The following is a 23,353-nucleotide window of genomic DNA, read 5'->3' on the forward strand; positions in this document are numbered from 1 at the left end:
ATACAAGCTGCTGAAGTGTTATATTACTTCATTGTGGGCACTTCAAATGGAAAAGTATACATTTTTGAAACTCTTGAAGAAAGAGGCAGTTGTTTACTTGTTTGTAATATGTTAGTCACGCCAGCATTCTGTGGAAAGCACCTACTGAATTTCTTTGAGATATAACTATTCTGCAATGGTCGTAAAGAGAATTGGCAATGCTATGTACTATGTCATAAGAGTGGGAAGAAATGGTTTCATGTTTGTAGTTCATATATGGTTAATCCCTGAACTTGACCTCCCTTCACCCAAGCTGAGGATAGGAAGTTCAATGTCACGTGATGTAAATTCACTTTCATACAGATCCTAGTGATCCAAATAAAAAAGCAACATTGGTAGAGGAAAATGATGCAGACTGAATCAAAACTTGAATAAGATTCAATTTATTTTTAAAGATTTTATCACTCCTTGTGGCCCCAATTTTCCCCAATCAAAAATTATGGCGTCCACTCACCTGTACGCACATTTCTTTGAGCACCATCAATGCCGGGGAAAAAAAATCGCAAGTTTCCGGTAAAGGAAACCCGACTGTCGCACCGACACTACCAGAGTCCATCTCGGGGGGTCGATGCTAACAGTATGGGCTCAAGTTTCGGCTCAAGTTGCTCCTATTTTTTTGGAGCAACTAGTTTAGAATGGAGTATCTTAGAAATTGCAATTCTCGACATTCAGTTTGCTCCAATTCTTGTGATTTAGAATAGTTTCGTTTTAGAACAGTTTTTTCCAAGGGGGCGTTACCAGCCACTTATGCTGTTTTGCAAGTTTAGGCAGTGAAAACTTACTCCAAACTAACTTAAAAAGGAGCAAGTGTAGATTTTTGTACACTCAGAAAAACCTTGCCTACACTTTATAAATTAGGCGTAGGGAACGAGAGATGGGGGTGGGGGGGAGAAGGGAAGTTTACAAGCATTAAACATTTCACTTTTACAAATAAAGAGCCATTGTCAATAATAAATGATAAATAAATCAATAAATCAATAAACCAACAAATAAAACAATAGCAGCACTTCGGGCGGGCCCCGCCGCGGACTGCCGACCAGGACTTCGGGCGGGCCCCGCCACAGACCAGGACTTCGGGCGGGGCCCCACTGCCGACCAGGACTTCGGGCGGGGCCTGCTGCCGACCAGGACTTCGGGTGGGGCCCCACTGCCGACCAGGACTTCGGGCGGGGCCCCGCCACAGACCAGCACTTTGGGCAGGCCCCGCCGCCGACCAGGACTTCGGACGGGGCCCGCTGCCGACCAGGACTTTGGGCGGACCGCGCAGCCGACCAGCGCTTCGGGTGCAGCCCGCCGCCGACGCCCAGTACTTCGGGCGGGCCCCGCTGCCGACGAGTTCGGGCAGGGCTTGCCCCCAGGAGATGCCGGGCGGGCCGCCACGGAAGAGGTTAAGTACTGTCAGGCCACTCGGCCCGCGATAGGGGCAACGTCTCTTCGGCCAGGGATAGGGTCATCGCCCGGAGACAGGACGCGCTGGGAGGGCCAGGAGCTACTGTGCACGCGCGCAGCTGCCGGCACTGTTTTTGGAGCAGGGCTATATAGTTCCGCTCCCAGCAGCTCCTGCTGCGCCGCGCCGAGCTGGAAACAGCCCTACAGATATCGGAGAATCGCGAGGTAAGTATTTGGCACTTTTTCAGTTCTACAAATTAGACGGGTCTCTCCGATGTGCGCCATTCTAGCGGGGGTCTGAAACTTGCGCCTTGTGTGCCTAAAATGCACTGCGTGTGCGTTAAAAAAAAGAACACGTTGCGCATGTGCTCCTATCCCCAGCCGAACGGACTCACTCGCTAATACTTGAACTTTTAGCACAATTGAAAATACTACATTACCTGTAAGTATATGAATAAAAATGTTAAATGAAAACTTATCAATAATGCTGCTCCTACGATGTTAAACTGCATTCAGGCCATAAAATTAAAAAAATTAAACTTTTTCCATCGATGTTTCTGGGTCCCAAAATCATCCAAAATCTTCAAAGATAATCCACCAGGCTCCATCTTCCGAGACATCCGCCAGGTTTTTCAAAGAAGCTGGAAAAATGAAGTTTTCTTCTATGAACAGCAAGGGCAGCCTTCTACCATTTCTCCTCGTCGACTGCAGCCACTGCTAGCCCCGGGCGCATGCGGTGCGTTTTTTTTTAAATTCTTTGCGCATGCACAATTACTTGCCCGTTTTTTTTTCGGGAGCGCATGCGCTGTGGGGTTTAGGTGCACACTGGAGGAAGCTGAAGGACTCTGCTCAAGGTTGAACAGGATGCCAAAGGTGTGTTTTTCATTTTTCTGTTATCCGGTTTTCAACTTTTTGGAGGAACAAACACCTTGCCCCAATAAGGATTTTATGTACTTTGCCTGTAACTGAAACAATAACAATCCTGTGTAAGTATGGTCCTCCAATGGCCCAACTTATAGCAAGGAATAGCTGAACCCTCCAGGTTGGAGGTTCAAGGTTCGATGGACTCTGCTGAATTAGCTGATCTTCCTAAGTGGCAAGAACTGAGTGAAGGTGGCAAATTGTCCCAGATTCTCCGGCATTGTGAGTGGTGGATGCCACAGAACCTGTGCTCGTGTTCTCTAGGTTATGAAGTCACAGATACGAACATACGAACAATGACAGACAGATAACGACTATCTGGTCCATCAAGCCTGACCCACACAATTGCGATACCTTGTGTATCACAACATAGACCAGTTGATTGGAAAACCGCAAATGTAACGCCCCCATTTAAAAAGGAAGGCAGACAGAAAGCAAGAAACTATAGACTAGTTAGCCTAACATCTGTCGTTGGTAAAATGCTGGAGTCCATTATTAAGGAAGCAGTAGCAGGACATTTGGAAAAGCATAATTCAAACAAGCAGAGTCAGCATGATTTTATGAAAGGGAAATCATGTTTGACAAATTTGCTGGAGTTCTTTGAGTATGTAAGAAGCAGGATAAGGGGGAACCAGTGGATTTGGATTTCCAGAAGGCATTCGATAAGATGCCACATAAAAGGTTACTGCACAAGATAAAAGCTCATGGGGTTGGGGGTAATATATTAGCATGGATAGTGGATTGGCTAATGAACAGAGAACAGAAAATCGGGAGAAATGGGTCATTTTCTGATTGGCAAACGAGGACACAAAAAATCTTCAAAGGGAAAATGATACTTAAAGGGTTGACGGTGGATAGGGCAATGACAAACATTTAAAGATCACATGGATGAACTTCAACAATTGTACATCCCTGTTTGGAGTAAAAATAAAACAAGGAAGGTGGCTCAACCGTGGCTAACGAGGGAAATAAAGGGATAGTGTTAAATCCAAGAGGCATATAAATTGTCCAGAAAAAGCAGCAAACCTGAGAACTGGGAGAAATTTAGAATTCAGCAGAGGAGGACAAAGGGTTTAATTAAGAGGGGGGGAAATAGAGTACGAGAGGAAGCTTGCTGGGAACATAAAAACTGACTGCAAAAGCTTCTATGGATATGTGAAGAGAACAAGATTAGTAACGACAAACGTAGGTCCCTTGCAGTCAGAATCAGGTGAATTTATAATGGGGAACAAAGAAATGGCAGACCAACTGAACAAATACTTTGGTTCTGTCTTCACGAAGGAAGACACAAATCACCTTCCGGAAATACTAGGGGACAGAGGGTCAAGCGAGAAGGAGGAACTGAAGGAAATCCTTATTGGTCAGGAAATTTTGTTAGGGAAATTGATGGGATTGAAGGCCGATAAATCCCCAGGGCCTGATAGTCTGCATCTCAGAGTACTTAAGGAAGTGACCCTAGAAATAGTGGATGCATTGGTGATCTTTTTCCAACAGTCTATCTGCTCTGGATCAGTTCCTATGGACTGGAGTGTAGCTAATGTAACACCAATTTTTAAAAAAGGGAGAGAAAACTGGGAATTATAGACCGGTTAGCCTGACATCAGTAGTGGGGAAAATGTTGGAATCAATTCTTAAATATGAAATAGCAGCGCATTTGGAAAGCAGTGACAGAATCGGTCCAAGTCAGCATGGATTTATGAAAGGGAAATCATGCTTGACAAACCTTCTCGAATTCTTTGAGGATGTAACTGGTAGAGTGGACAAGGGAGAACCAGTGGATATGGTGAATTTGGACTTTCAAAAGGCTTTTGACAAGGTCCCACACAAGAGATTGTTGTGCAAAATTAAAGCACATGGTATTGGGGGTAATGTGCTGACGTGGATAGAGAACTGATTGGCAGACAGGAAGCAGAGAGTCGGGATAAATGGGTCTTCAGAATGGCAGGCAGTGACTAGTGGGGTGCCGCAGGGCTCAGTGCTGGGACCCCAGCTATTTACAATATACATTAATGATTTAGATGAAGGAATTGAGTGTTATATCTCCAAGTTTGCAGATGACACTAAGCTGGGTGGCGGTGTGAGCTGTGAGGAGGACGTTAAGAGGCTGCAGGGTGACTTGGACAGGTTAGGCGAGTGGGCTGGAAGAATGTTCCCGATGTTGGGGAAGTCCAGAGCCAGGGGACATAGCCTAAGGATAAGGGGTAAGCCATTTAGGACTGAGATGAGGAGAAACTTCTTCACTCAGAGAGCTGTTAACCTGTGGAATTCCCTACCGCAGAGATTTGTTGATGCCAGTTCGTTGGATATATTCAAGAGGGAGTTAGATATGGCCCTTACGGCTAAAGGGATCAAGGGGTATGGAGAGAAAACAGGAAAGGGATACTGAGAAAAATGATCAGCCATGATCTTATTGAATGTTGGTGCAGGCTCGAAGGGCCGAATGGCCTACTCCTGCACCTATTTTCTATGTTTCTATGATATTGATAGGCTAAATGAATGGGCTAACATTTGGCAGATGGCGTATAATGTGGGAAAGTATGAGGTTATCCACTTTGGCAGGAAAAATAAAAAAGCAAATTATTATTTAAATGGAGAAAACTTACAAAATGCTGCAGTTCAGAGGGAACTGGGGGGGGAGGGGTCCTTGTTAATGAAACACAAAAAGTTAGTATGCAGGTACAGCAAGTAATCAGGAAGGCAAATGGAATGTTGGCCTTTATTGCAAGGGAGATGGAGTATAAAAGCAGAGAAGTCCTGCTACAACTGTACAGGGTATTGGTGAGGCCACACCTAGAATATTGCGTACAGTTTTGGGCTCCTTCTTTAAGGAAGGATATACTTACACTGGATGCTGTTCAGAGAAGATTCACTAGGTTGATTCCTGAGATGAAGGGGTTGATTTATGAGGAAAGGTTGAGCAGGTTGGCCCTATACTCATTGGAGTTTAGAAGAATAAGAGGTGATCTTATTGAAACATATAAGATACTGAGGGGGCTTGACAAGGTAGATGCAGAGAGGATGTTTCCCCTTGCGGGGGAATCTAGAACTCGGAGCATAGTTTTAGAATAAGGGGCCATCCATTTAAAACTGAGATGAGGCGGAATTTCTTCTCTCAGAGGGTTGTAAATCTGTGGAATTCTCTGCCCCAGAGAGCTGTGGAGGCTAGGACACTGAACATATTTAAGGTGAAGATGGACAGATTTGTGAGTGATAAAGGAGTAAAGAGTTATGGGGAGCGGGCAGGGAAGTGGAGCTGAGCTCAAGATCAGATCAGCCATGATCTTATTTAATGGCAGAGCAGGTTCGAGGGGCCAAATGGCCTACTCCTGATCCTATATCTTATACACTGCACCCGACTCGAAACCAAGTGATCTCTTGGGAGAGGCAGAAAAACAGATGGAAAAACCCAGGCCAATTTGGAGGAAAAAAAACTGAGGGAATTCTAGTAATCAAGAGAGATGTGAGGGGATCCTTAGGTACAGGAATGCTGAGGAACAGTTTCCTCTTACTGATGATCCTTCCTAAAAGCTTATACAGTCTGCTCCCCACCACAGACATCCTGCCCATTGGACAGAATGGAGTATTCATCCAGCCATTCTGAAAAAAAATTATGGCTTTAGGTGTTAATTGGTACTGTAGGATCAGCGGTGTCAGACAAAAATCAATAAAAAGCTTGTCTTTTGAATTAATACTAAAACTGGAAGGGGCCACAGTAGTGGTTTTCTGTGTATAGCAAGCCAGCATGCTGCGAAAATGTTACAGTAACAGAAGAGATGGTACTAAAATAATCTTCAGAGAGTCTAGGAGGAGATTCTTTGGTCAATAACTTTTGTATTTGCCAGAGGTATACCAATAGGAAGATTTGTTAGTCAAAGCCAACTACTCCTGTTGTGGATTTGGTACAGATCCTGACTGGTGATGAACTTGTGGCCCCTGCATCAGACAGTACCTGTGAAGCCAGTGATAACAGTATTGAAGACTTCTATTTCTTAGAATTTGTTAATACTGCAACTTTAGCATTACTGTGAAGCCCTAAAGTTGCAGTATAAACCCAGAGTCAGGGGCTAACCCGATTCTGGAATCAAGTGATACTAGACCCCTGTAAGAGCAGGTTGTTACACTCTCTGGGTTTGACAATGCATGGAGTGTAACTCCAGTGCAGTGTAAAGCAAGCTTTTAAAGAATGCATCCAAGGTTCCTTGGACCTCCTGGACACTCTTTAGACATACCTGATGTTTGTTTAAACTTTTAAATTATGTGGATGGTCCTGCTAACCACACATGTAGCGCTCTCTCGTGGGCAGGAGAACTGTAGTTCTGGCTAGGTGGAATATTGCGCAATTGTGCCTCAGAACAGCAGCTGCATTTTAAATGCAACATTATTCGGTTATTTCCAATGTTGAGCAGTTTCACAATCTGAAGGTTGAGCAGGATTGTAACCAGTGCTGGAGGAAGTATGCAAGCTACAGAGATCCCTAAGCACATATGAAATATGAGTCATATCAACTAATGCTTACGCATATGAAATTCCAGATTTTGTAATGTTCATTCCCACCCTGGCATGGTGTAAGTTAAGAGCAAATTAGTAATGTCTCCATAAGCAGCTTTTCCCACTCAGTAGAAATATTTTTATAACTTTGGAATAAACTTATTATATAATTGCATAACCTCTTCATCATAACTTATGACATTGGAAAGGTGCAGTAATGGTATAGAGGATAAGGGGTTAAGTTACCGTATTTTTGTTCATGATTTTCTTCGGTTCAATCACAATATCCAATGGAGTGAATTTCACAGGCTCCTTAATCTGCCTCCTTGATCTCTTGGTCCCATCTGGTAAAGTTTCCATGGTGATGTCTGCCTCCAAGTCACTACTACCTGCTTGGTCACATTCTGAGCACTGCCTGTAGAACAGAATAGATTAGCAGCAGACCAAGAAACAATGGTAAAATTGCATAACCTTTCTGCATGGAGTTTTAGCATTATGCTACAGAGGTCTCTCTTGGGGCCAAGTGCTGCCATCCATCAAGCTTCCCTACTGATGACAATTGGGTTACATGTTTTTACTTTGCAAACATTTACTCAATACTGTACTGCAAAGCTGGCAGTTGGCAAGACAAGCTCAATGTGTGAACAGGCCAGTTATCAATGCATTTTTCATTTTCATTTCATGCAGTCTTTTGAATATCCTGACAAAAAAAAGCACATTTCATACCTATCTGAAGTGGGGGAGAATCATTATCAGGAAGCTGGTCGATTGCCTTTAACACAGAACTGAACTATGAGTGAACAGAAATTCACTCACTGATTCAGAACTAAATGAGCTACATAAAAGACTAAAATATGACACTTCTCCCCTTGAGGGTTCCTAACAGGGACATCAATTGTGTATCTTCAAATAGGTCAAGGCCCATGACAAATTCAATCATGCCTCGTTTATAAATATGTCTTAAAATCTCATGAACCACAAAGAAAAGGGCTGGGAATTTTCAAAAGAATCACAGCTTTTAGGATAGCTTTAGACATTTATACACTTTCCATTACACTCCAAAGGGATTCATAAAAACACAATAAAGATGAAAAAGAACAATCAATAAAACTCAATTTCTCTACAATAATCTTATCTTGCAGAGTGTGCTCAGACTAATTAAAAGTGAAACCTAAGTTGGTGATCAGGAGCACAGCTCAAGCATGAAATTCACAATAAGGACAGATTCCAGTTCTACATAATAGAATTTGTATTCACCTAGTGCACATTACCACCAATACACTAAGATTTACTTTACTGTTAAGTATTTGGGTTATAAATAATGTCATATGGATGGTTATAAATAAAGAATTTAATTCAAATATAAAACAAAAGATTGAGTGTTTTCTTTTAATAAAAGCGAATGGGAAAAAAAGAAAACATTTCTGAGCATCAATATCAACATCTTATTTGTATACAGTATACAAAAATATGACCACGCAGATGTTGATTTAGATCACAGGAGATCTGGAACTTTATAAGTAACCAAAAAAATATGGAGACAAGAACACTGTTATGCTGCAATAATATTTATTTAGTTGGTTCTAAGTTTGAGTTTAAAGCGACATTAACTCTCATTATTCAATGACTTGCTCCTTCACACATGCCTAAATCTAACTGAAAGCCGTTAGATTTTTCAAACAACTAATCTGTATGAAGTTATTTGAATAGACACAAAATGATTCTTAACATTAGACATGCTCTTGCAAAATACTGCACTACACAAACATCTATAGCAGCATTAAGATACTGAGCAAGGTAAAACTTCATGTGGCATACTTTGTAGCCATTTCATGAAGTATATACAACTAATCTAATATCTCTCCAAGAAAAAAATCCGTGAAATATCCCATGTATGATATATTTTTGATTGTTTAAGTCAAAAGACCTTCCTATGACATGCTTTTCTCCTCCCCATTGTGATTAAATAGTCTACACATTTGTAGCCTCTTCAAACAAAATTTCAATCTTTACTTGATTTTCTTTTATATGTTTGCTAGTTGATTTTTCATGGTTATTCACAAATGTTCATGGGGAGAGTAATGATATATTAAAAACAGAACATAGTATGGAATACATATATGGTGCCCTTATACCTACCAGTGGTGTTAAAGAGCAGTGCTGACAGAAATTTGGAAACAGGTTATTTGCCAGCCCTTTCAGTTGGCAAACACCATTTGGCGATTGAGACTTAAGCGTAAGAAAAAAAGCAGGAATACACAAATCTATCTATATAATAAAATATTTGTGTCTGTATGTGTGTAACAATTGAGTTTTCCAATTATCCAACATTATTCTTCAGCCTTTTTGAGGAATCATGAAGGGAAATATGTGAAAAGGGGTCAACCAGTGCAGGAATATGAACCTTTAGGACTGTCCATTAAATGGCACTGAAAATAATAAAGCTACACAAAAAAGTTCAACAATTCATAAAATGTATTAATTCCAGTCACTTCAATTTTCAAACCACCAACTCCATCCAACCCAATGCACTCGACCAGACCTAATTAATAGGAACTGACATATACCTTCTGATTCAAGCAGTCCTCTCCCTTAGTGAGGACCCACTAAGAATCCAAGATGTTTCTTTGGCTGAGCCAGCGGCTGCTGGAAGTGGACAATGTCAGCCATTGGACATATCAATCATTAAACAGAATCTGAGCCCAAGAAAAGGAAATAACATAAGAATTAGGAGCAGGAGTAGGCCATACAGCCTGCTCCGCCACTCAATGAGATCATGGCTGATCTTCAAACTCAATTCCGCTTTCCCACCCGATCTTCATATTCCACGACTCTCCCTAGCTTCCAAACATCTATCAATCCCAGCCTTGAATATACTCAACAATTCAGCATCTACAGCCATTTGGGATAGAGAATTCCAAAGATTCACAATCCTCGAGTGAAGAAATTCCTCCTCATCTCAGTCTTAAATGTCCGACCCCTTATCTTGAGACTATGCATGCACCCCCCCACCCCACCCCCCCGCAGTTCTCGACTCTCCAGCCGGGGGAAACAACCTCTCAGCATCGACCTATCAAACCCCCTCAGAATCTAGGGCCGGATTTTCAGCTTTCGGGTTTTTTTGGCGAAAACGGTAGCAATACGTGAAACTTGATGTTTACGATGTGCTACTGTTTTTAGGCCGAACTTTCGGGTTTTACAGGTAAGAGGGGAGCCGTTGCACGAGGATTTGCGACGTCTTAACGAGAGTTTCGCCAAATTTAGTCCGGGGCCAGGAGCGCTGCGAGAGAGGCCTTGGGAGGAAAAAAATTCCAAAAAACATTTACAAGACACTTATCCATCGAATCACTGAAAAAAAAATAAAACTTACCTTTTTTGCAGGTTTTCATACTTACCGCTGCTAGCAGGGCTGGACCGACAGGTTTGGCCTGTCGGTATTCTGGGCATGGCATACGGGTTGGGAGAGAGCCGAAAATCCGACGGTAACGCAATCCACGGCGTTGCACATCGGCGCTCCTCTCCCCGGCAGTATGTCCCATCGCCGCTGTAAACAACGAGCCGAGGATCCCGCCCGGGCTTTGTGACTGGGTTTTTGCCACGGAGGGTCAAATCGCGGCGAAAATCCGGTTGCAAACATTGCGAAAATCCGGCCCTATATGTTTCAATGAGATCATCCCGCATCATCTAAACTCCGTCGAGTATAGGGCGAATCTACTCAATCTCTCAGCATAGGACAACCATCTCATCCCAGGGTTCAATCTAGTGAATCATTGTTGCACCGCTTCTAAGGCAAGTATATCCTTCCTCAGATAAGGAGAACAAAACTGTCTACAGTACTCCAAGTGTGGTCTCACCAAAGCCCTGTACAATTGTAGCAGGACTTCCTTACTCTTGTACTCCAACCACCTTGCAATAAAGCCCAACATGCCATTTGTCTTCCTAAGTGCTTGCTTTATCTGTATGCTAACTGTTTCCTGTACAAAGATATCAAAATCTCTCTGAACACCAACATTTAAGTTTCTCACCATTTAAAAAAAAAATTCTGCTTTTCTATTCTTCCGACCAAAGTGAATAACCTCACATTTCCCCACATTATACTCCATCTGCCAATGTATTGCCCACACATTTAACCTGTCTGTATCCTTTTGCAGGATCTTTATGTCTCCTCCTCACAGCTTATTTTCCCAACTTGCTTTATAATGTCAGCAAACCTGGATACATTCAGCTCGGTCGCTTCATCTAAATCATTAATATAGATTGTAAGTAGCTGAGGCCCAAGCACTGATTCTTAGAGCACCCCACTAGTTACATCCCTCCAACCTAGAAATCCCTACTCTGTCTTCTGTCCGTTAACCAATGCTCTATCCCTGCTAATATTTACCCCAATCCCATGAGCCCTTAGTTTGTGTAATTACCTTTTATGTGGCACCATATCAAATCCCTTTTGGAAATCCAAATATACTACATCCATTGGTTCCTCTGTATCTACTTTGCTAGTTACATCCTCATACAACCAATACATTTGTTAAACATGATTTCCCTTTCATAAAACCAAATTGACTCTCTGCTTAATCATATTATGATTTTCTAAGTGCCCGGTTACCACTTGCTTAAAAATGGGTTCTAGCATTTTTCCCGATGACAGATATCAGGCTAACTGGCCTCCCTGTTTTCTCTCTCCCTCCTTTCTTGAATAGCAGGATTACATTTGCTATCTTCCAATCTGCTGGGACCGTTCTAAAATCTAGGGAATTTTGTAAGATCACATCCAATGCATCCACTATCTATGCAGCCTAGAATGGAGGCCAACGGGTCCAGGGGATTTGTTAGCTTTTAGTCCCATTAGTTTCTCAAGTACTTCTTCTTTACTGATCTTAATTACTTTAAGTTCCTCACTCTCATTAGTCCCTCTGTTCCCCACTATTTGTGGTATGTTTTCAGTGCCTTCTACTGTGAAAAGAGATACAAAATATTTGTTTAACGTCTTTGCCATTTCCTTATACCCATTATAATTTCTCCTGTATCAGCCTCTAAGGGACCAATGCTTACTTTTGCTATTCTCTTCATTTTTACATACTTGTAGTAGTTCTTACATCCGTTTTTACATTTCTTGCTAGCTTACTCTCATTAGATTTTCTCCCGGAGCAATGTTTTGGTTATCATTTGCTGGTTTTTGAAGCTCTCCCAATCCTCAGGCTTACTACTATTCCTCGCAACATTATAAGCAGCTTCTTCTAATCTAATACTATCCTTAACTTCTTTAGTTAGCCACAGATGGATCACTTTGCTCATGGAGCTTTTATTTCTCAACGATATGTATATATGTTGAGAATTTTGGAATATCTCTTTGAATGTTTACCACTGCTTATCTCGTGTCATACCTTTTAATCAAATTCCCCAATGTGCCTCAGCCAAGTCACCCCTCACACTCTGTAACTAGTTTTATTGAAGGTTAAGACTCTAGTTTTGGACTTAAGTATTTCACACTCAAACTCAATGTGAAATTCTATCACTCTTCCCCAGACGATCCTTTACTATGAGATTACGAACGAACCATGTCTTATGACACAATACAAGATTCTAATATAGCCAGTTCCCTGGTTGGTTCCAAGACATATTGTTCTCGGAAACTGACTTGAACACATTCCATGAACACGTCCTTCAGATTACCATTGCCAATTTGATTTGCCCAGACTATATGAAGATTAAAGTCCCCCACGATTATTGCACTACACCTTTGTTCCAAGCTCCTATTATTTCTTGATTAATACTCTGTTCAATGGTATAGCTACTTTTTGGAGTCCTATAACCTAAAACCACCAGTGTTTTCTAGCCATTGTTATTTCTCATCTCCACCCATACTGATTCTACTTCCTGATCTTCCGAGCCAAGGTCCTTTCTCCCATTCTGTCTGTCTTTTTGAAACCTGTCTTTAAGTACCCTGTAATATTTAGTTCCGAACCATAGTCACCTTGCAACCACGTCTTTGAAATGGCTATTAGATCAAACCCATTTATCTCTAATTTGTGCCACTAATTCGTCCATCTTGTTATGAATGCTTCGTGCATTCAGATAAAGAGCCTTTAATTTTAACTTTTACTATTAATCCCTGCTTTCACCTTAATCGCTGATGCACTATTACCGTTAAGCACGCTCTCCCTTCTTTTTCCACTCTGCTTATCTTTACCGAAATCGTTACACTGCTCCATAATTGATCAGAGAATACCAGCTGGAGATGAAGGCCAAAATGTGGAGCATCTGCAACAGTATTTTGTATCAGTCTTCACGGTAGTAAACACAAAGTATCCCAATAATTGATAATCAAGGGGCTATTGGGAGGGGGGGGAAAACATAAAACAATCACTATCATTAGAGAAAAAGTACTAGGCAAACTAATGGGACAATGGGCCCAAATTTGACCAGGAGTTGCTCCGTTTTTTTGGAGCAACTTGATTTTTCTGGAGTATCTTAAAAATCCCCATTCTGCACATTTAATTTGCGCCAGTGTAAGTGAGTTAGTTAGGACTTTTTTTAGTTTTTTTTTTTAGAAGGGGGCGCTACCAGCCACCTACGACTGTTTTGGCCATTTAAGTCAGTTTGGACAGCTGATAGTTGCTCCAAATTAACTTAGGCCAGCATATGTGGCCATGTGTGGCCCGCACAGAAAACCCTTGCGGAGAGTTAAGAAATCAGCGCAGGTAAGTGCATTCTAAAGCACCAAGCACTAAACAAAGCACAAAAATAAGCATTTAATAAATAATACAAGGAAGCTGAGAGGACCTGCACCGAGCACCAAGACTTACAAAGCACTAAACAAAGCACAAAAAGTAATAAACAATTAATTAATAAATAAAAAATAGAAGGAACCCTGCACCTAAAGCACCAAGACAAAAGTAATAAGCAATCAATCAATCAATAACAAATAATAAATAGAAGTCCTACCAAAACACGGCCCGGGAAGACAGCGGGCCGCCGATGAGGGAGACAGTTCGGCCAGGGATAGAGGCGGCGCGCTTTGGCCCCTCACACACAGCCTGCAGCACACACTCACAGATTCTGGGGGCGAGGAGCTACTGCGCATGCGCGCACACTCTAATGCGCATGTGCAGAGGTCCCGGCACGGTTTTCAGCGCCGGGACCTGGCTCCGCCCCTGAATCCAATGGCCACGCTACGCCACATAGAAACATAGAAAATAGGTGCAGGAGTAGGCCATTCGGCCCTTCGAGCCTGCACCGTCATTCAATGAGTTCATGGCTGAACATGCAACTTCAGTACCCCATTCCTGCTTTCTCGCCATACCCCTTGATCCTGGAGAGGCTGGGGAGCGGCCAAACTCGGCCCGAAGATTTTTGGAGCACTTCGAGGCGCACAAAAGCAGCGCACCTCTGGTGAGTGTGCCAGAAATCTGTACTGGCCAAATTCTACTCCAGAAGGTGGACAAGTCCCCTGGACCTGATGGCCTCCATCCTAGGGTCTTAAAAGAAGTGGCTGCAGCAATAGTGGATGCATTGGTTGTAATCTACCAAATTTCTCTGGATTCTGGAGAAGCCCCAGCGGATTGGAGGGAGGGTGACAGAAATCAGGAAACTATAGACCAGTTAGCCTAACATCGGTCATTGGGAAAATGAAGGAGTCCATTATTAAGGAAGCAGTAGCGGGACATTTGGAAAATCATAATTCAATCAAGCAGAGTCAGCATGGTTTTATGAAAGGGAAATCGTGTTTGACAAACTTGCTGGAGTTCTTTAAGGATGCAACGAGCAAGGTGGATAAGACATACAAACAGAGAAATAGGCCATTTGGCCCCTCGAGCCTGCTCTGCCATTCAATAAGATCATGGCTGATCTGATCATGGACTCAGTTCCATTTCCTTGCCCGCTCCCCATAACCCTTTACTCCCTTATCGCTCAAAAATCTGTCTATCTCCGCCTTAAATATATTCAATGACCCAGCCTCCACAGCTCTCTGGGGCAGAGAATTCCATAGATTTACAACCCTCAGAGAAATCTCTCCTCACCTCAGTTTTAAATGGGTGGCCCCTTATTCTGAGACTATGTCCCCTCGTTTTAGTTTCCCCTATGAGAGGAAATATCCTCTTTGCATCCACCTTGTCAAGCCCCCTCATTATTTTATAAGTTTCAATAAGATCACATTCTTCTGAACTCCAATGAGTATAGCCCAACCTACTCAACCTATCTTCATAAGTCAACCCCCTCATCTCCAGAATCAACCTAGTGAACCTTCGCTGAACAGCCTCCAATGTCATGTATTTGGATTTCCAGAAGGCATTTGATAAGGTGCCACATAAGAGGTTACTGCACAAGATAAGAACTCATGGGGTTGGGGGTAATATATTAGCATGGATAGAAGATGAAGGGACCGAGTGTAATGTAGCCAAATTTGCTGATGATACAAAGATAGGTGGGAAGGCAAGTTGTGAGGCGGATGCAAAGAATCTGCAAAGGGATATAGATAGGCTAAGTGAGTGGACAAAAATTTGGCAGATGGAGTATAATGTGGGCAAATGTGAGGTTATCCACTTTGATAGCAAAAATAAAAAAACATTATTATTTAAATGGGGAGAGATTACAAAATGCTGCAGTACAGATGGATCTGGGGGTCCTTTTACATGAAACACAAAAGGTTAGCATGCAGATACAGCAACTAATTAGGATGGCAAACGGAATGTTGGCCTTTATTGCAAGGAGAATGGAGTATAAAAGTAGGGAAATCTGCTACAACTGTACTGGAGTACTGTGTACAGTTTTGGTCTCATTATTTAAGGAGGGATATACTTGCATTGGAGGCAGTTCAGAGAAGGTTCACAAGGTTGATTCCTGATATGAAGGGATTATCTTATGAAGAAAGGTTGAGCCGATACTCATTGGAGTTTAGAAGAATGAGAGGTTATCTTATTGAAATAAAGATAGGTGAGGGGTTTGACAGGGTAGAGCCAGAGGGGATGCTTCCCCTCATGGGGGAATCTAGAACTAGGGGGCATAGTTTCAGAAGAAGGGGTCACCCATTTAAAATGGAAATGAGGAGGAAATTCTTCTCTCAGAGGGTCATGAATCTTTGGAATTCTCTACCCCAGAGAGCTGTGGAGGCTGAGTCATTGAATAGATTTAAGGTGGGGATTATTTTTGAACGATAAGGGAGTGAAGGGTTATGGGGAACGGGCAGGGAAGTGAAGTTGAGGCCAAGATCAGATCAGCCATGATCTTATTGAATGGCGGAGCAGGGTCAAGAGGCCAACTGGTCTACTCCTGCTCCTATTTCTTATGTTCTGATGAATGCAGAAAATACATAAATAGCCAATATGGTGCATATTTTAATCATTATAGTTTGTACAATGTTGAAAGTTACATTGTGCGAAGGGGGGGGGGGGTATTTGATGGGAGACACTGGTTCTTATAAGATTTATTTTGAGCAACATCATAGGAAATCTCCTAAATGTATCTCAGATATTCAAAACTGAATATATTCAAGACAGAGAGTGATAGATTTTTGGATATCAAGGAATATGGGGATAGTGTGGGAAGGTGGAGTTGAGGTAGAAGATCAGACATGATTTTATTGAATGGTGGAGAGCCAAATGGCCTCCTGCTCCTATTTCTTATGTTATGTTATCCCAGATTTTCTCTGGCATTGCTCATGATGAATTGGAGGATATGCTGTTTATGGACAAAATATTGAACGATCAACTTACTACAGTTGTAATTAACTTGTAGAAGTTAAGATCTTATAGAATCACACGACAGTAAATGGTATGGAAAAAGTAAATCCAAAATATTACTTTAAATTAAACTGTAAACGTAACACAAGTTCAAATTAATGAAAGGTAATGTTGGTACTGATATATGGAGATTCTTCTTCCTATAGTAATCAACACTTAGACTCGACTTCTCAATGGCGTGATGGAGGTGAAAACCCTGGATCCATTTGCGAAACAATTGTATGCTGTAATGAGAGGACTGTAGGGAGTTTGTGGATGAATAAACTAATCTGAACCAAATGGCCTTCCTCATCTGAAATTATCTTGTGATCTTCTGGACTGCCATTAACAGTTGTCTACTAACAGATTTTCCTTCTTCCAAATTGCGGTCAAGCAGAGAAATGGTAATATTTGTGCAATCAGAGCTAGGAAGGTGAAATAATGGACAAAGCCAGGTTTCACACTTGTGACCCACTGGGTTGAGAGTTCAGTGCCACATAAGCTAATGGGCTACTCGAGCAGATTTCCATCTTCTGTTGTAAAAGTTTTACATATCGTCACTTGATACACTTCCAAATATCATTTTTACTACATTGAATGATTCTCACCAATAACTATTTTTGGTCTTCTTGGGCATCCTGGTAAGGGGTGGGTCCAAACAGCCAAGATGATAATAGAGTTTGCAAGTGTCACACAGGACAAGAAGGTGTTGGTCATGATTCTTCTTACAAATTCCACAGCTGCAAATAAAAATAATTAAACCAATCAGAAAATATTAACTCTAATGAATATAGCACCAATTTACCAGTACATAATGCCCCAATACGCTCAATAGTAACAAAATATAGCTGATCAGGTTTAAAACTCGGTCAATTACAATCACACAGTGAATAGTTGAGGCTCCAACACAGATCCTTGCGGGACACCACTATTCACATCCTGCCAATTAAGAGTACCTGCCCATTATCCCTACTCTCTGATTCCTGCAGCTCAGCCAATGTCCTAACCAGGCCAATAATTTGTCTTCAATTCCATGAGCTTCAACTTTAACTAACAGTCCCTAATGAGGGACTTTATCAAATGCCTTCTGGAAGTCCATAAAAATAACATCCATAGGCATTCTCCTGTCCACTACTTTAGTCACTTCTTCAAAAAGTTCAATCAGGTTCGGCACTCATGACCTACCCTTTACAAATCCATGCTGGTTCTCTCTAATCAGCTGAAAGTTTTCAAGGTATTCAGTTACTCTACCCTTAACTATAGACTCTTGTAATTCCCCAACAATAGATGCAAGGCTAACTGGTCTATAATTCCTTGGTTTCCCCTCTCACCTTTCTTAAATAGCAGAGTGACATGTACAATTTTTCAATCAGAAATGGTTCCCAAATCGAGAGAACTTTGGAAGATTACAGTTCGGACGTCTGCACTGTTCTCACCTACTTCCATTAAAACCCTGGAATGGAAATCATCTGGCCCTGGGGATTTGTCACTCTTTAGTGCTATTATTTTCTTCATTACTGTTATTTTGCTTATGTTAATTATGGTGAGAACCCGTTCCTGATTCAATATTAGTTTCCTTGGGATGTCTGGCATGCTATCCTCTTCCTCCACTGTAGATACTGACACAAATTAATTATTCTACATGTCCGGCATTTCTTTACTTTCATTCACAATATCACCATTATCAGTTTTCAAGGGGCCCACATTGCTCCTGACCACCTTTTTTCTCCTAATATAAATGCAAAAAAAAAGTGTTGATTTTGATATCCCTTGCAACTTCATTTTCATACTCCCTTTTTGTAGCTCTTACTATCTGTTTTGTCACCTTTTGTTGTTCTTTGTATTGCTCCCAGTTGCTAGAATCTATGCTAATTTTTGTATTTTTGTATGTTTTTCTTTTCATTTTATGTTTTTCATTTTATGTTGTCCCTTACCTCTTGAGTCATCCATGGCTGTTTTTTGGGCAAGTAGAGCTCTTACTTCTTAAGTGTTTAAACGTGTTCTGTATCACATTAAATTATTTTTTGAACATCTCCCACTGATCTGTCATTTTACCCATTAACAGATTTGCCCAGTTTACTGTACAGTCTCAGTCTCATCGCATTGAAATCAGCCTTACCTAAATCTAGAATCTTATAACTGTTTTGCGTTTCTCCCTTTCAATCTCTACGATAAACTCGATCATATTATGATCGCTATTGGATAAATATTCACGGACAGTTAGCTACGTTCCCTTTAAGCATTAGTTGTGGGATTGCTTATCTTGGTCTATAGCATGCTGCTTTTGCTGCTCATCATGCATGTAGTCCTGCAATGAAGCTTCACCAGATTGGCACCTCATTTTTAGGTACACCTGGTGCTGCTCTGTTATGCTCTTCCAAACTATTTAAACTAGGAATTATCCCCTAGTGTACGCCCTGCTTTTAACAGCACAAGAGTTTAAAAAAAAAAAATAATTTATCATTTATATATTAAAAACCTGTACAATAAGGTAAGTTTATTTTTAGCCCCTTTAAAACATATTTTAAATATTTAATTAAATGTCATTTTAATTAATTTTAAATATGTAATGTTTTTTTAAAAATGTATTTGATGTGTAGATATATTTTGGGGGGTATTTCCATTCATGCTTATGGGGTTTGCATACATATGGAATCCCCATAAGCATGAATGGGAAATTCCTTCTTTTATTGGTTGAGCTGGGCTGCGTGATCCTAGGAGCGCTTGCGAACCATGTGCATCCCTGAGATACGTGGGTCTCTACCGGAGATTCGCGGCCCAGAACCTCAAATCTCCGTATCCCCTAGACCACCAGATATGCGGGCATTTTATTTGCGGATCAGAGGCATTTCCCGCGGGAAGCCTCCAACTGCAAATTTAGGGTCTTTATTTCATAAAAAGGACCACGTTCCTGGATGTGGGCATTGTCACATCACACAGAATTTAACCCATTGTGTTAACGAGACAGATTCTTAATGTGGATGAGGAAGCTTAAAAAATTGATGATCTTTTTTGTTATTACCTGTACAATACTGCTGGAGGTGCTAATGATTTCAAAGTTCCTCCATCCTTCTTACTTGGTCGTCGTTCCTTGGGAGTACGCAAGATCACAGGGAAATTCAATTTCTGTTAATTTAGAGATATTTTTAGAAAACAGAACATAGGACAAGAGGACAAATAGTAAATAATCACAATAGTAAATGAGCACGGTAGCAGAAAGCTTAATATTCTCTTTAGCAATATATATTTTAGATGTACTAAATTTTAAATTCTGGAGAGCACACAAATTATATATCAATTTTAAAACAACAGTTTACATAAAAACGACATAAAAGCTTTACAGAACAAAGGTTTCCACAAGTTGTGAAAGTGACAGACAAGGACATGTTACTTTACGTGAGGAAAAACACCATCCTTGACAAAAGAATATTGAAGTAGTTTATTTTTCACAGCAACCAGATACATTGGTGCACCATGGGTTAATTAGAAAAATTATCTTATTGGACCAAACTCCCCACAAAACAGACAAGATTCTCTTTGGATTTCCACTAATCTGCAGCATGCTCGCTTCCCAGACAGCAACCATCTATCAAAGTCATTTCACAGTGGCCCTGTGGGCTTGCATCTGTTCAGCCAACTGGAAAAAAAGTGTCATGCAAGCTGTGTAAATGAATTCTGTTGTTGCCGGTTTTACTGCATGCAGTTGGAAATGTATTAGCAGGTCTCGTTGCCATTTGTGCTTTGTTATTTTCTGATGTGGCATAAGGTATCAAAACTAAGATATTGCAGTTGATAAGCAAAGTCCATTTTAAGCATTGCAGTCGGGATCCAATTGAATTAGCTTTCCAGTTTCACAAACCAATCATAGTGCCATTTTTGTCAGTCTAGTCAATAGTTTATTTAACGTTATTGACAACAAAAATGCATAAACTGTTCTCACTAATGCCTGTAATGTGCTCCCTCCACCAAATAAAACCACTATTCAAAAATACACAGGATAAAACATTTTATTGCAAGGAGCTTTTATACATCATCATATGTGATTTAACTATTCTGCATACACTTTTGTAATTACATTATAACATCCTATTTTAATTTATTTATTTGCATATTATCTGGGATGCATTGATCATAATTCTAATTAATTCATTCACCCTCCCAAAAAATATCTTTATTAATAGTAAGCTGTGAAAAGGAATCCCTTTCTCCCCAAAAGAAATTATGACAAGCCACACTGCCAAATTAGAATTGTATATTAAGGCACAACTGTCTGTTACTAATGAAAATGCTGAATAGAATTTAATCAGTATTCATTTTTTCCAAGAAGCTGCCTTTGTTAATCAAAACAAGATGGCTAAAATTAGTAGATCTTCATTTAGCTTACAAAACATTAGTTCTTGCCAGCTTTGTAATACTGTGCAATTGAAAAACAAAATATGATGGGGTTGGGTGGGGTAGTCAGGTCAATCACACATGACAGGTAAAACAATTACTGTAAATGGAAAGAAATAAGTACACTCTGCAAACAAGATAGCTATTATAACTTCCAAACAAACCCACAAGAACCTTGCAAGTGGCTGCATGGCTGTAAGTTTATTTCAATCAGAAATCATTACCCCTAGAGTACTGTTGATCAAATAGAATTTTTTTCAGGCACTAAATTGTGAGGCGGGAGCAACACAGGTTAAAGCAGCCACACAGCAGATTGCATCTACTAACCTGCCCAACAATGTTACTGAGTGTACCCCACAGCGTTTGCCCTTCTCGACGTAATTTACCATTCATATTTCTCAGGTTTTCTAGCGATTCAAACAACTGGATAACAGAGGAAATGTATGTAAGTAATGAAAATGAAGTACAAGAGATTAAAACAAAAATACATTTATCATTCTAGGCCTGCTTTTTTGTTTTATTGTCTATAGGAGGCGCTCTAAACTTAGAAGTTCACAATGTCTTGGAAAGCAGTAAACACAGGCAAGCTGTTCCTTACAAAATAATAGTAAATTCCTCCAGTCAGCAGGAGCATTAGAATAAACAAGAATATGTTGCTGACCAGGGCAACTCTGAAATTATACAAAAATAACAATGAGGAATTCATTAGGAGAATTCAATCAATTGTAATTCTATATCACAGTGATCTGAATATGGGATGTATTTTTTTAAGGAAAAAAATAATTTTAAGTCAGGTGAGCAGCTTATAAACTCCACTCCTGCAACAATCAAATGCCTGTCTCCCTACCATAGAGTAACACCTATGTACTGATGCCAGCATGCAATGTATTTAGTAGTGGTTTAGGTAGCAAAACAGCAATGTGTTCCCAGTAACATGGCAGGAAAAGAGAATCTGCCCATGAGAAAAACATGTCGCTGGTGGAAACAGAAAGACACACTGACAAAAAAACTTCACAAGGAAAATAATTTTGAGGGCAGAAACATGTAGAGGTGGGAGACATTTCTATGAGCTAATCAACTGCACACAGTCTGTTTCGAATTTAGTGTTGCTTTTAAGTGTGACATATATTAGGTACATTAAGAAGTATATTAAGTCAGCCTATAATTATGTGATAAAGAAGTGTGACAGACGGGAAGTGCACACACAAATGTTTCAGAGATAGAGAGATATATAGACATTTTACCAGTGAGGAAGCCAGTTCTGGTGCTTGTGTGCCTTTAAAAGGCTTCCCCCACCGCCCCCCCCCCCAAGTTCGCACAGATGTTTCTGGCGGTTTAGCAACTTTAGACTGCCAATAGATATGCAAATTGCAGAACCTCTGTGTATCTCCCTCTAGAGACCAGTGGCAGACTTTTAAAAAAAATGTGTAACAACAGTATATCAAGGAAATTCTGGACCAATATATGTTAGGCAAATGACGTAAGCAAGAACTTCCAGCTTCTCTGCTACTACATACAGATATATATGTAATCAATCTGTGCCCATTCAGATCTTCCTTTTAATCACACTTAACATTACCTGGGTTACCATCTTACTGACATTTTTGATTTGTGCATTACTCAAAAATGTGTCACGTTTTAAGGCCAATCATTTGCAAGAAGCTTTAGGATTATAAATGTTCAATTAAAAATATTTAAATTAGTTAGCATTGAAAACAATTTGGGAAGTCCTAAAAAGATAGATTTGGCTTGTTTATTAATAAATTATTGATACCAAATAGACATTATGTAGATTTATGTAATCCATGAAGTGATGGCACAGTTTACTTAGCTTTTAGGATCTTTCCCATTTTATGCTTGTTCAGCTCTGAAGCAATCACAACTAGCATAAGCTTGCTGTCTCACACTGACAACATAATTACAGATGTGTAGGGATAAAGAACGATTATGTTATGATTTTGTTTCCTAGTACTACTTGATCTGAAGATATTCAAGTTTTCACAGCAAAGGTCAACTTCAGGAGCACAGTTTGAGAACTCATTAAACCGACGCCAGTCCCTAGGATTCTGCCAAAGAGATCAGTTAAAAGTGTAGGTAAAACATGCAATTCTAATCTCAACCTGTGACTTCAAAACTAGATCTTCAAAGCAGCTGGCTGTAAGTATGGGAGAGCATACATTTTTTACCCAAAGACAGACCCTCCTTTCATTCCATCAAACATTAAAAAGTCATGTCGGAAACCTGAATTACAGCTGTTGTTAAATCAATTAGGCCAATTAAGAAAACATTAATCACAGTGCTTTTGGCAATAGTTAGTTCTGCAATTTTTAAATGCACAACACACCTGACTTAATTTAATTAGCATGAATTTCAGGTACATTGTACACAATTCAGTACAAGCCACCATT

The 23,353-nt window shown here is 40.5% G+C and overlaps 1 protein-coding gene across 9 annotated transcripts in view; it reads right to left on the reverse strand.

The window, feature by feature from the left end:
- phf14 (PHD finger protein 14) overlaps positions 1-23,353 on the reverse strand; it is a 444,962-nt gene that overhangs the window by 186,587 nt on the left and 235,022 nt on the right. For 8 of the 9 annotated variants that reach the window (XR_011593351.1, XR_011593352.1, XM_070881023.1 and 5 more), the window contains exons 11-14: positions 21,273-21,368; positions 19,576-19,679; positions 17,162-17,293; positions 7,084-7,252 (exon numbers count right to left, since the gene is read on the reverse strand). Coding sequence is in view for 7 of the 9 variants with exons in the window: in XM_070881023.1 (XP_070737124.1) it covers positions 7,084-7,252; positions 17,162-17,293; positions 19,576-19,679; positions 21,273-21,368 (501 nt within the window). In the remaining 2 variants the exon portion in view is untranslated. Of the gene's footprint in view, positions 1-2,225; positions 2,394-7,083; positions 7,253-17,161; positions 17,294-19,575; positions 19,680-21,272; positions 21,369-23,353 lie in introns of those variants that run through there. The other variant, XM_070881026.1, reaches the window with a different exon arrangement.

This window comes from Pristiophorus japonicus, chromosome 5, assembly GCF_044704955.1.
Source record: "Pristiophorus japonicus isolate sPriJap1 chromosome 5, sPriJap1.hap1, whole genome shotgun sequence".
Taxonomy (NCBI): Eukaryota; Metazoa; Chordata; class Chondrichthyes; family Pristiophoridae; genus Pristiophorus; species Pristiophorus japonicus.